General features: G+C 39.6%; 1 protein-coding gene across 1 annotated transcript; it reads left to right on the top strand.

Moving 5' to 3' along the window:
- The first annotated feature begins 572 nt into the window (after window positions 1-572).
- Window positions 573-6,825, top strand: ATP4B (ATPase H+/K+ transporting subunit beta). The gene is made up of 7 exons (XM_053935565.1): window positions 573-684; window positions 2,090-2,218; window positions 3,365-3,478; window positions 4,279-4,478; window positions 5,827-5,889; window positions 6,421-6,513; window positions 6,667-6,825. The coding sequence occupies exons 1-7, from the start codon at window positions 573-575 to the stop codon at window positions 6,823-6,825; spliced, it is 870 nt and encodes a 289-aa protein (XP_053791540.1).
- The last annotated feature ends 7,987 nt before the right edge of the window (window positions 6,826-14,812 follow it).

Raw genomic sequence — 14,812 nt, 5'->3', positions numbered from 1 at the left:
GGTGCACCCTTAGTAAATCCCAACCACCTTCTTGTCTTCCATCTGCTTCCAAAGAGCTCCCAAAAGTAGGTGCATATTTAATGAGTAATTACTTATTTTCTAACCATCTACCCTGCAATACCCTATTTCCCAACAAATGGCTACACATTGTAGTGGGAGAACTGTATCTGCTACTTGCAGGTTACTCAGAAAAAAAGAAAAAAAGAAAACCCAGAGAGAAACAAGTTCTCCATTGCTTTATCTGCTCTGATAACAGCTATCACACAGAGTCTATCGCAAACCCAACGCGCACTTGGCAAAATGCGTAACTCTGCTGACCTGCTAAGGCAGTGAAGGGAAAGGAGAAAGGCATTTGATAGGAACAAACTTTCCCTTGCCAGCGTTATCAACACCCTTTATAAAGGTTGATAGTGGTGAGCATGGGCTTTCATTGGCACAGGAAGCAATCTCAGTGACCTTCAGTGGAAAAGAAGGTATAAAACCCAAAGTCTTTTTCTTGGTCGACTGTCCGGGCACCAGTTGAATTTCTTAGTTTCCACGGAGGACACATTTTTGGGAACTTTTCTGAGAAAATGGCAACTTTAAACGAAAAGAAGACCTGCAGCGAACGTATGGCAGATTTCCGTCGTTTTGTCTGGAATCCAGAAACAAAGCTCTTCATGGGAAGGTCCTTAATTAACTGGGGTAGGTTTTCATGTGCAAGATTCTTCTCTTCCTTCTGGTATACTTAAAAACTGTGGCAGGGGGACAAAATATAGATGTGTTGAAGCCAGCAGTTCTCATATGTGCTTCTAAGCCACTTTTTGGGCAGCTCTATGAGCTGGATCAAGTAGATCAAAACATTGACCCATGTAGTTCCTGAAAATGTATTATTTCAAAGTGGTTTTGAACAAAATACTTCTAAAGGAGAAAAATTAACACATTAACAGGAGACTTATTAATAGCCAGGGGTGATGGCTACAGTGTGGTTTTGACATTGCTAATTAAAAGAGGGTTCAGGTACACGGAGAAATTTGCTCAATCGCTGAGTTTGTCCGATTCTTTGGAAACAAGTTTTGTTTTTCTGAAATTCCTTTCTGAATTATTGTCTGCTCAGTAGATCGTATTTCTTATGACTGCGTGCTAGCACGTATTTCATAGCAACATGTATTTCATACTAGCAGGTATTTCATACCAGCATGTATTTTATAGCAGCAAGTGTTTCAGCTGAGCCTCCCTTCCCATAGCCAAACTTGTGTCTACCATGCTGATCTGTATTATGATCTACTTTCTGGGAAGGGCAGCCAGGACCTTTGTAAGAAAGATCCATACTCTTCCCACAGACTGTAGGAGTAGCTGCAAGTTTACAGGTGATTTTTTCCTGCCCGTGCATGTAGTTTATTAGCTACTCCTAAAACCAGAATTTTCCAGATGATGCAACTGGAATGTGAGCCTTTCCAGTTGGTAGAGAAGAAGGTGCTACAAGGCACCTATGATTACAAGTAGAGGTTTCTAATAGCACCCCTCTGAAACAACCACTGGCTGCTTGTACAGCACCAGCCATAGGTAGGACATGTTATGCACATACAGACAGAAACACAGCATCAATCTTATCTCACAGCAGAATAAACTAGCAAGATGGCACATTTTGCTATTGGTGATTTCAGCTGTATACTGTCATCTGTCATCCAGATAACACAAGGAGAAACTTGGGTTTGTCACAGAAACACCTCATCATCTGTGTTGCTTAGTCCATGTGCAATAAGTAGATAAATGGTCTTAATATGTGAAATTACTTCAAGATGCCAAATAACCTTTAAGGTTTAAATAATCTGAGCTCAGCACCAACTCCTTCAAAAGTCCTTCTAGAACGATACAATTTTTTTCTATAAGAATATTTTTTGAGTGTAGAGAAAATGCTCCAAAGCACCTGTCCCTCTATAGGGACAACTTCCCTGGGGACAAGGGTGGAAAGGAGATAGCTGCTGCTGCCCGGATCATCCTGGCCACAGAGAGAGCACTGCACAGTGCAGTGCTCTCTGCTCTAAAATTTGAAATTTATAATCTCTCTTGCTCAAAATTTGAAATTCTGCACTTATTCTTTCCATAGTGTGGATCAGCCTCTACTACCTGGCTTTCTACGTGGTGATGTCAGGGCTGTTTGCACTCTCCATTTATACTTTAATGAGGACCATTAATCCCTACGAGCCGGATTACCAAGACCAGCTGAAATCCCCAGGTACTGCCAGGGTTCCGTAGCAGCTGCGTAGGGCTGGGTTGGGCTGAGAGGCACTGGCAGAGCCCAGGGCTGAGGGGAGACAAACGTGGAATACATCAGTCAATTCTGCCCAGACAATCCCTGAAAAGTTTAACTTCTGCCTGAAAATACTTTCAGGCTTTAAAAAAAATCTGGCACATTTACTTATGTATTGATACATGGATATACTTATATATCCATATCGTTATGAATACATAATATGAAAAAAAATTTTTATATATATATATATATATATATATATATATATTCATTTATTTCATCTTGCTATTGGGACCTTCTCTCCCCATGAGCAGGGGTCAGTCCCTAGGGAGGTTCTACTCCAAACCCCCAAGCACCACAGAGGGCTTTGGGGTGCCCAGCAAGATGTAGAGGCAAGGGGATGAGCAGCCTGGGGTGGATATTTCCACACTTGCCAGCACTACGGGAAGTCCCTGGGAGAGCAGGAATACCTTACCAGCAGGATGTGCTGTGCCAGTAGTCAAGGAAGTAAAAATAAGACAAAAATGTGGGATTAGGAATTCAGATTTGTGGGACATGAAAAGAGATAGGGGAGATGATCAGAGATCATCAGTGCACACTGCTAAAACTTCACACCCCAATGGCTTGTTTCCACAATGGGAGGAAAAAAGAATAGTCCTAAAAATTATTCTGTCAGATGCTTTTCTATTTTGAAGTTTCCACTCCCAGTATTTAGCAAGTTTGGTGTTTGCTGGGAAAATAATTCCTGTGACATATTATGTGTGGCTTTTTCAAAAGCTGTTTCTCATGCTGCTGTATGATCTGTTTCTTTAACACGACATTACTGTTATTGCTAACAAGTCCTGGGGAAATCCAGTGCAATTGCTGGAATGATTTTACAAGCTGTTCTTGTAATAGCATGGATATATGTGAAAAGAAAATCAGTAGCAGCACAGGCTTTAGGGTTTTGGGTGAACAACTCACAGCTGAAGTGGTTTCTGAACATGGTTAAATCCTCCCCAAAAAGGCTGGAGGATCTTTTACATTTAGAATGAGTCTTGATGCAGCATAATTATTACTGTCAATTTAAATAAACAAATCTGTGCCTGGCATCTCTCTGCTTTGTCTTCCTGTTTCCTCCTCATGAAGGTGTGACCTTAAGGCCTGATGTTTATGGGGATAGAGGACTACAAATTTATTACAACGTATCAGACAACAAAACCTGGGAAGGTTTAGTGACAACTCTTCACACTTTTCTGACAGGTAAAAATGAAGTTTCTTGCATAATATTGAAGAAAGGTGTTGCCTTATTTCCAATACTAGGTCTGAGGATCTTAAGTCAGTGCTTCCATTTTACATTTTTCCTTCTCAAATCACAGATTTTGAGTGGAAAATGCATCTTCTGAAAGGGATGAGCACATCACCTCATGAATCTATAAATCAAATGTATGTACACATCTATTAAAATCCAGGCTCTGCTTCAGGGCTTTTATTTTGTTTAATCCTAAACAGACTTAACAAAACAGACCAATAGGAAGTCTGAAGGAAGAGGGAGGACAAAAGGACTTCAAAATTAATCTCGTCTAAATTAATCTAATTAATTTGTCTATGACTACAAACATCAAAGTGCCATAATATGTCTCATAAAGCATGGTGTCTTCAGGGAATACAGTCAAAGTAGGTTCTGTGCTCCATTTGCCTGTTCATGTCTTAGCATGTTTATATTCCTATTGAGCCTTAGTATTGTAATTCTTCATGTTTCTCACACACATATTGAGAAAAAACATATTTGAAATTGACTTTATATGGAGCTATCAACACAGGCTGCCAGTCAACTCAATTTGATCTCTTTTATTTTGCTTTGCTTGGCTATTCGGAAAAAAATACACAACAAAACTGAACCAAACCCCTAACAAGTTTAAACTTTCCTGGTTCCATCTAATCCCAACTTCACTTGAAGTACAATCTCCCATGATAGACTCTCCAGCCTGATGTTGGGATGTATAATTTGCATATGAAAAGCTTCAGAGGGGATTTTTTTCTTTCTTCCTTCATACATCTAGCATATACACCAGCTGCTCAGCATCTGAACATCAACTGCACCAATAACACTTACTTCATCCAGGACACCTTTGATGGCCCAAATAAAACAAAACTATCCTGCAAATTCACCTCAGACATGCTTCAAAACTGCTCCGGCATCACAGATCCAACTTTTGGATATCCAGAAGGAAAACCCTGTTTTATTATAAAAATGAACAGGGTAAGTACAAGTTCAAGGTGCTGAGCAGAAAAAATTAAGAGTAGCTTGAGTCTACACTGGGGAGTTGCTGTGTCTTTGCTGCCATGGGTTCTAAACTCTGCTTTCTACTGAGAACCAAAAATCACGTGCTGCTCCCTGGCAGACCACTAGAGTTACCAGGGAAATCCTGAGACTTTTTCACCATTCCTACAAAAGTAACATAGGGCAGTGATCCCTGAACTGCCTCTCTACAGTTTAGTTTAGTATAGTTTAATTTAGTTTAGTTTAGTTTTAGTTTAGTTTAGTTCATGCCTCTGTAGGTCTCTCATCCCACAGACTAGCACCAGAAGAGCTTCCTCCTGCAATACCACTGCCCTGTGCCCTCAGCTGAGGCACCAGGATGTGACAGTAACTGATGCTGTTTCAGAGAAGGGATATCTTATTTCTCCAGGTGGCAAAGAAAATCTTTAGAAGAACCTATAAAACCAAAATTCAAACCTGGTGGATATTTTTCTCAGGGAAAACCACCAACACAGTTTTTAGAGAGGAATAAAGGAAATTTTCAATGCTTTAATTTTTTTCAGAATGTAGACAAAGGCATAAGCACTTTATATTTCTTTTTGGGTAAAATTCTGAGCCTTCTAATTCAGTTTCAGTAGAAATGGAAGAGTTCAAGTTCCCCTCCAGTTTCTGATAGACAAAACCACTGTATTTTTTGCTTGGCTTGCACCTCAGGCATTTCCAAAATCTGTGCAAGCCCTAACTGAGAGGGGAGCTGTGCCCCTGACTCTGACTGGTGAAACAAGCATTTTCCAGAAATGCCTTCTTTAGCTAGACTGGGTGCCACCCCCAGCAGGGAAAAGATGTGGATAGTGACCAGGGGCTTCACTTCCTTTCACTTTTGCCTCTACAGGATGCAACCCCACTTGTTTTGTAGCATCAAACCAACCCAAGGGTTTTTCTGCCAAAACCAAGGTTTTCTAAGACAGATAAGGTCAAAAGCATGGATATTCAGCTTTTCCTTAACTGACACACAATTAACTGCTTTAAGAGATCCCTGTCTGCCTGGGCATCAGCAAGGGCACGTGGTATGGGTGGGTAAATGAGCTGGACTCCGAGGAGGTGCCATGCTACTTGCTCTGGCCAGGCCAGAGCCTATCAGCAGTGCTCATCCCAGGTAATGCTGAATCCTGCTTCCTAAATTTCCAGCCACAACAGTTTTTCACCTACATAAATGAGATGATTTGTTTGAGAGAGTCTTGCACAGGAACTTATTAAACATCCTTTGAAGCTCAGCTCTCAAATAATTGATTGCTCAGTTTTATCTCAAAACAATTTCCAAGATGACCAAATGTGTTTTCTTTTTCAGATTATCAAGTTTTACCCTGGCAATGGCACTGCACCAAGGGTGAACTGCACATATGTGGTAAGGGTATGAGGGCTGGGTCTCACACATTTCAAGTACTGCAGCTTTGAGAGCAAACAAGTGCAGTGGTGACCAGAAAAAAACCCTTGCAGCTCTGAAAATCAGATCCCAAATACCTGCAATATTCTCAGTTCTGTGCTAGTACTTGCACCAGCTGACATGCTAAGAAAAAAAAAAAAAACCTCCAAGTCTGCTTTATTTTAAATCACCTGAAAATTTGCATTTTGGGGCTGCAAGAGAACATTTGCTGTTTGCTTTCAGCTCCTGTAGTGACATTCACACCTCAGCGCAGCTCCCCCAGGCTCTCAGCAGCTCCAACTCACCAAATTCCCAGCTGCTATCAAAGGACACTTGCCTGCTTTTCTTGGCAATAGTAACAGCGAGAGATTCCCACTTTTATTTGAAAAATAAGACTGGTGCTAAACAGCCTGCTGAATTTGAGCTTTAACACACACTGAGCAGCCCTGAAACACTTGCCTGGGGCTGGCCGATGATTTCCTCACCGACAGAGCTTCTTCCTCTCTGGTTTATGCACAGGGTGAGGAGTCTCGCCCGCTGGAGGTGGACTACTACCCTGTGAATGGCACCTTCAACCTGCACTACTTCCCCTACTACGGGAAAAAGGCTCAGGTGAGTGCTTCTGTACTTAGCTTTTCTTTCTCTTTATGTCAGGTGAAACATATGGAGCATCTCTGCAATCCTACGAGAACTGGAGAGGCTATTTTCAAACTGGCAGTGTCAAAATTAAGTATTTTCTTTTTTTTTTTTTATTTCTCCTCCTAGCCCAGCTACAGCAATCCCTTGGTAGCTGTGAAATTTCTCAACATTACAAGGAATGTAGAAGTTAAAATAGTGTGCAAAGTCATTGGAGCTGGAATTACCTTCAATGTTCATGATCCATATGAAGGCAAAGTGGAATTTAAACTGAAAATAGAAGACTGAGCAGCAACAGAGACACTTCTGAAAAATGTATGAACAGTAAACTTAACTATTGTCACACTCATCCATATTTATTTTCTCACTATGGTTCCCATATAAATTACAGTGCAAAGAGACATTTTATACTCAACGATGGCCTATAGAGCTAAAAATCAAGATCCTACTCTCAGTGTGTAAAGATGAAGATTATCTCAATGTACATAGCTTAATATTTCATGGGTACAGGATGCTGCTGCCTTCATGCAAATAATTGTACAAAGTAAGTTTCCCCCAAAGGGTGCAGCTGTGCCTTCAAAGAACCTAAGTATAGACTCAATCATTTTCAATCACTTTTCAAACCATAATAAATAATTGATGTATGATACTAAATCTTGGTTATTGCAAAATTAGATAGTTTGAAAAGGAAATCAATACTCAGAAATACTACCAAGTAATTAAATTTTCAATCTCTCTTGTATAGGATGTATAAAAATGTATTAAAATTATCTGTATCCCTATGCATTGCCTTTTTTCACTAGTCAGCTGAGCCAGATTTTTTTAGTTGACAAATCAATGACTGCAAAAGAAGTGAACTTGAAATCTGTCCTCTAGCTCACAGATTTCCCTGTACCACTTACCTCTATGTATATAACCTAATCAAAATGCCTGGTAAGACTGTAACATCCAGTTACAGCCAGGAAACTGTTCATTTAACTAGAGGCTGTAATTTGTGGGGGTTTTGTTTGTTTGGTGCTTTGTTGTTGTTTAGTGTTTGTTGGTTTTGTGATGGTTTTATTTGTTTTATCCAGTAGAATAGCCCCATATTGTAATGAAAAATTTTGGATTACGTAAGAGTAATCTGGAAGATGCTGAAATCACACTAAATCTTTAAGTGAATCTAAACTTCGAGAAGTCCAACTGTATCACCTACGACACAAGGAGACAGGATTGTTGTGTCTGTAACATAGTAGGTTTATGTTACCTGAAGTCCAGGATGCGCCAGCCAGAAAATAAACACTGCACACCCAAACCCCCCCCCCCCAAAACCTTCAGGAGCAGAAATCATTTTACACCTTCACTGCCTGGACATTTCAGAAAGCAAGAAGATGTAACAGATCACCTCCTGTATACTACAGAACCATTCAGCCAGCCAGTTTGTAGATAGAATCCATTTGGAGGGGAATATTTCATCTTCAAAGCCACAAATGATATTTGAGCCTTTCTTAGAAAAATTCTGCATTTCAAAAACAGGAAGAAAATGCTTCCTCACACAAACCCTTTTTTTCCCCTGGCCTTTCCTGTTTCAATTTTTACAGTGTGGCTTTGCCTTTCTTCTAAAAGACAATGAAAATCAATTTTATATCCTCTTTGGAACATAGGTCTCCCTCTCTGCATCTTTCTAAAATAACACAGAAAACAATAAAATACTTTTCATAACCAAATAGTAACTCACGTTCAAGATTGGTTAAATGTTGTCTACAAACAGAACATTTAAATATTTCCAAGAAAATCAAGAACTCTTCCCTTGATGCTCCAACAAGAGCAGACTCTCTGCTTGACTACAGCTTCTACAGTATCTACAGCTTGCACTGAGCTGGGCAATGCAGTGGCACAAGCTCACATTGCAGTCAGCCCTACAACCACAGCACAGGAATATGCTGAACTAATTCCCTATGGATTGTGTGCCTGCAGAGCTACAGCTTCAGAACAGCCTACACCAGCTTCACAGGAAGTCCTGTGATGGGATAAATAGAGAAGGGGAAGTGTCCCTGTGTTGACCAAATGATGATGTGTTCTGATATCAAAAAAAGATCCACCAAATCTGGTTCTCTAAGTACAAAGATTGCCATCCTGAAGTTAAATATTTCTTGAACTTCTAGCCATCTGAGATTACTCCCTTTCTTTATTGAAATCGAAAATAAAGCAACAAAGAGCAAGGTTTGTGGCTAGTGTAGCTGAAGTAGAAAAGTGTAGTTGGTATTAGCCTGCCCAAACCCCAAATGCAAGCACACTTAAATAGCAGAATGCCCACCGTGCAAATACTTTGCAATACTAATTACTGCAGGCACAGCCCAACACTACATACAAGCATGTCATCTAGTGAGCACAGCTGCACTTTGGAGGCATACTAATGACAGAAGTTACAAGATACAGACCAAAATAAGCACATGGGAAGGAAAACAGGCAGGGCATCCTGCCCAAGGCACAAGAAGCATGATTGGCAAAAGCTAAACAAACTAAAAAGCAGCTGAATCCATGGGAGGGAGGCCAAGAAGCAGGAAACTCCAGCAATTAGAGGGAAGAAATTAAGAGAGACATTTCCTCTCTCTAAGAGCCCTCCAGCCTCATCACCTTCACCCAGAGACTGAGAGGACCTCGGCCACCAGTGCCAGGTGAACAGCAGCAGCTGCAAGTTACTGTGCAGTCACAGCTAATTTAGTGTTAGAGACTGATAAGTGTTACAGACTAACAGTTGTATACACAGCAATAATTATTGCTATGCAGGAGCTAACATTAACACAAAGTGTATTAAGGAATTAATTTAAAAGCTTTGTTTTCAAATTTGAAACCAGACACATTTATCAGTCATTTGAGCACTTTCACTGCAAGAGTCCAATTCCCTGAGAGATACACATGCATTCAAAAACATATATACATATGTATATCTAGGTATACGTAGATATCATCATATACACAGATTATACAAAACTTCAGCTGCAATAGTAGCAGTATTTGATTAGACCAAACAATATAAACAGGGAAAAAAACGGGGAAACTGAAGCAGCAGATTTAAGAATGAATTGCAAGCAAATACAAATTCCTGAGTTTAGTCAGATGCAGATGAACTAGGATGGGGATGGATGGTTAGTCCATGCCTCTGGAGCAGTGGAGGGGCCAGGAAGGCAATATCGGAGACCACACAGTGGCTCTCAGTGCCAGACTCTGCTTTTTTTTCCTACCAGCTGTGCAACACCAGGGTTACCCAGGAGAAAAGGCATGGAGAAGGCAAAATAGGCCATGAAACTAACACACTAATACCATGAATTTTTATATCCAATAAATTTTAGTTTCCAGACTTATCTGCTAAAGTTGTTAAATAAAACTCTCAAAGATTAGTGTGAAGAGAACATAAACACAGCAGTTGCTTTGAGATGCACTTTCCACACCTCCTTCTTATCAATATTCATGGCAGTGGTAAATTATTGAAGTGCAAAGTCCTAATGTCTGTTATTAAAACAACACAGTGGAGAAAAACACTGAATACAAGCAGCTTGATGATTAAAGGGCTTTGTGCTATGGCTATGAGACTATGGCAAGTTCAAAGCTTCCTCTACCTTTCAGAATTGCCAAGTACTAGATATTAATAATTGAGTCTTTGCTTAATGGTCTCATATGATGTCATTGCTATTGCACTTGGGAATTCCTCCCACCATTTCACTGAGCTGTTCTTAATCTCTTACCTGTACTAAAAGTCAAGCAGAAATTGATTCTGCAACAAATAAAGCTGTCTAACCATGTGCTACTTTCAGTAATTGGATGTAAAGTAACAGCTACATCAATAATGCTTGCAGAAAATATTTTCTACTGTGCACCTAAGCTCCCTTCACAAGCTTCATTTCTTTCAGGCACAAAAGCTCAAGCTCAAAGATTATTTTGTTTAAAGTAAAATACATATGTGCATGAAGGAAAAGGTGCCCTTTACTTCAATTTGATTGGAAAGACTCTTCTCAATGGGGATGGAGACTTTTCATTTTCTTCCATTTTTTTTTACCAGAGCGATAACAATGGATGCACCAAACTTCTCATTATTTTAAGAACAGAAATTGGGCTGAAAATACCCTTTTTAGGATCCTGCTATACCTCTCAGAAAGAACTGAATTCTGGAGAAACACTTGGCATAACACCATTCATTAATGTGTATATTTACACGCAGTCCTACTGTTACCAGTGTGGGAATGTGATCATTCCAATAAAAATATGTTCCAGCAGTTTATTACTATCATCAACTAGACAGCTCATTTTAATTACTGTTTTCAAGTTCCAGTTCTTAAATCTTTTGTCGCTTTTCCCCCAGATATTGATGAGCCTGTTGAAATGGGTATCTTTTGTGTGACCTGACACAAATCCATTAATTTCTGCATTTCCCTCCTTTTTATTGAACAAGCCAAAATAAGACTTCCTTAAGTCTTGACCTTAGGAATAAAATAAGTGGGGGAAGGGCTTTTTATCTGAGTCTTTCCTGGTTTTTCCAACATCCTTTGAAATGATGCTAACAAGCATGCAGCTGCTCACTGCTGGTCTCACCGAATGTAATAACAGCATTTTCCAATCCATTATTAGTTTTACCTACACATCCAAATTCAGATTAGCTAGTTCCTTACAAAACAGTGTAGGACACATGGAGTTACAATCTACCTTGACACCCTGGATCATCTTTAGGATCCTACATTTCCAGCGAAGTTTTTCCTCCTGTACGTGTACCTTTAATTCTTTCTTCACAAGATGTGGAGTTTAACCACAACATTTTTCGACATGACCTGCTTGCCAAACAATTCACACTATTCTCTCCTCTTCATTGTTTACTTCTTTTCTAACCACTGCTACTTCAGAGTATTTTTAAATTTTCTTCTGGGTTATTGAAGAAATTGTTAAGCAGGAGTACAATCTTACTTGCTGCAGCTGTTCAGTGATAATGCCACAAAAATGATTCAGCAGTAAATAGCTCATAACCCCTTAACATACAATCTGGAGATATTGTAAAACATATTTAAAATCAGAATGCAATGAAATTAAAAACGTTTAAATATGCTGAAGCATAGCCATTGTTTCCTTAATCAGTTAAACATTTGCAGTCTCCTCCCATATTCATTTGATAAGACCTATTCTGTACTTTGTCATTAACAATTCATCTTCTAGGCTTCTAATTTTCTTATAGCTGTTTCTTTCAACAGTTTTTCTAATACAAGATTCAGGGCTGATCTCAAGCTGTCTAGACCACACACATTTGGACAGGACTTCCTCACATCTTTGACACTTTTTACTTTTTCACACTTCAAAAACTGGCACTCTAGCATTATTTTAGTCTGTAAGAATTATTCTAAGCTTCATCAAAAATCAGCATCAGAAGTTGCCCAACCTTAATTACTGGAGCTGCCCATTTTAAGAGTATGTGCTTACTGTTCTGCTTTATTTTTAATAAATTCTCTCAAGTTTACAGGAATAAAGAACAGGAATCTGCCTGGAGTCTGCAACCTTGCTGTCTTTTTAACATGCTACAATGTAAATGTTCTGACCAGGTAGGGCTGATGAAACTGCACTATTTATAGCAATGTACCATGATGTGTACACAGCAACCTGATAAAAGAAAATCAAAATTTTCAGCCTAAGTTTGGATTTCAACATGTTGAAAGCATCCAAAAATTTAACAAAAGGTCACGGCAGAACAAAGAAAAGCACTTGTAATGGTATTAGACAGGTAACTTTCAATTAACACCAGCCTCTCTTCTTTATTCTTTTCCACATTAGAACATTCTGCCTTTACCACAGCTAAGCTGTGCATCAATAATCATCATGATTTTCTCCAATTGTTGTTTCACAAAGTGCTGACATTCACTGAATGTGAGGTGAGCAGGTCCCAACTGAGTGAGAGGCAGATGGTGCTAGTGAGAACCATCATCAGCCAGACAGGAATTTCCAGCGTATCCAAATGCTTGAAGTCGGAAACACCCATGCATTGCTGCTTGTTGCCCTTCCTCATTCTGCTCTCAGCATCAGTCTTAGAAACCTCATCTTGAAGACAGTCTTCACTTCTACCTGCTCATTTAATCACCTTTTCCATCAGTTTGAACCTTTTGACAGCTTCTGAAGATGAGCTGAGCTTCCAATCATTTTCTGATGAGTCTGGCAAGCCAGATGACCCACTTGTTAGTCTGTTCCCAACACTGACATTTTCTAACATGTTTTTTTCTTTTCTGTGTCTCTCTGTTACGAGATCCACAAGGTAACTCGAGCTGGAAGGTATCTCACGCTGTCTCCCATCCAATCTCTGCTCAAAGCATGCTCAGCCGTGAGGTCAGACCCTACATTGCTTAGGGCTTTTCTTCTGTCTGGTCTTGAAAACCCTAAGGATTGAGTCAGCACAACCTCTGGGCAGCCTGTTCCACAGCTTGACCATGCCAAGTTGTTCCTCATGTTCAGCTGGAAACTCTCCCATTTCAGCTTGTGTGTGCTGTCTCTCCATCCTGTCCTCACACACCCCTGTGCACTGGCTCCACCTTTGCAATAACCTTCCTGCAGCACTGCAAGGCTGCCATTAGGTCTCCCAAGGCTGCCTCTTCTCCAGGCTGAACAAGTTGCCCTCCCTCAGTCTCTCTTCATACAGCAGTTGCTGCTCCAGCCCACTGAACATTTTGGTAACCCACCAGAATCCATGGAAGCTCAAGGACAAACCAAAGGACAGTAAAAACCTTAGAAAAAACTTAAATCCTAAATTTAGAAAGTAACAACATGAAAAGGCTGCTCTCAATGTGCTGGCTCATCTTTGCTTTTCCTGGTATATGAATGACAATTAAGGCTTCAACAATAAAAGTGTGTGTCATAGTAGCCTCATCTTTCTGGAAGTAGACAGGGCTGAGAAGTGGTGACAAGTTGTTAACTCAATGTAGTCATAAAGACAAATTGCCTACTACACTTCTCACAAGCAGACAAGAGAAAGGAAATCCCTACAGTAAGCAATTCTCTATCTGGGAAAAACCATATATGCTGTCCTTTGTACTGGTGATCATTCCAGTAGTGTTACATCATGTTTGGCTGGTTTTGGTTTTTTGGTTTTTTTTAAACTTTTGCTCTTTCTATATTAAAGTAGCATCCAATTTTCAGATTTCTCATTCAGATGAAGATTTTAGAACCTATGTATTCACTGATTAAGGAATGAGGAGATTTGTGACAGTACATCCTTTCATTCAAATAAATAAATGGGCATCTGTCAAGGGTCAGTACCCTATCAGCTACATTTACTTTTTTTTTTCTCTGCAACAGTTGCCACTCTTCATTGAAGTAAAGTTCAAATGAAAAACCAAAACCCGTAAGTTTCTGAAGTCGTAACTGCTTCTCTTTGGTTAAGACAAATTCCTATGGGAAAAGCAAAACAGATTATTTGTCAAACAGTTCAAGAAATCCTTAACTTGTTACACATGCCAAAATAGACAGTCTTTCACAGCTCAGGAACACTTTAGAAAGCGCAAAAGATGCAAACTGCTCCCAGGAATTAGCTGCAGGACCATTTCAGAGGCATAAATACACACTTCGCAACTCTTCCTCTTTTCCTCTTCTTCACATCACAAAAAAGTGCTGGCTAAGTAAAGGAATTAAAAGTACATTCCTTTCCTGCCACGTTTTACCCCAAACTGAGCCCTTACAACAATTCTCATTCCCTTTACCATCATTTTATCTTTCTTAAACAAAATTCCAGTTTTTATCTCCTTACAGTATTTTCTCCTGAACATTTCCTGTCAAAATTTCCTGTTACGTTCTGTTCCTGGTCTTAATCTTCATTTGCCATCTGTACATGTGCAACTACTTCTTTCAGAGATGAGAACCATACAGTTTAAAGTTATCTTTCACTTTCCAGTTCCTTTCATGCTATGCCTGACATTATTAAATACTTATACCACCCTCTACCTTTCTTTTTCTAAAATAAGTTTCTACTACTACTCCTTTTTGTAGTCTTTGACTAGTCTTCTCTTATTTTCTCCAACTTACACCTTCTTCTCTTATTATATTCCTCTGCAAAGCCCCTACTATAATCTGTTCTTTCTTTACTCTTCCCTCCACCTACTTCTTCACATTTCCTTTCCTCATCTCAACTGGGCCCCTCACCATTGCTCTCTTTCATCTTTTTTTTCTCCTCTTTCACCTGAACACTGTAACCAAGTAACAGCTCCAAATCAAGCACCTATTTAAAAAGTCTATAGACTTTCTCTCGTTACGATTGCTGCCTTTGTTAGAAAGC

Source organism: Vidua chalybeata, chromosome 2, assembly GCF_026979565.1.
Source record: "Vidua chalybeata isolate OUT-0048 chromosome 2, bVidCha1 merged haplotype, whole genome shotgun sequence".
Lineage (NCBI taxonomy): Eukaryota > Metazoa > Chordata > Aves > Passeriformes > Viduidae > Vidua > Vidua chalybeata.
This window is presented reverse-complemented; position numbering and strand designations above follow the sequence as displayed.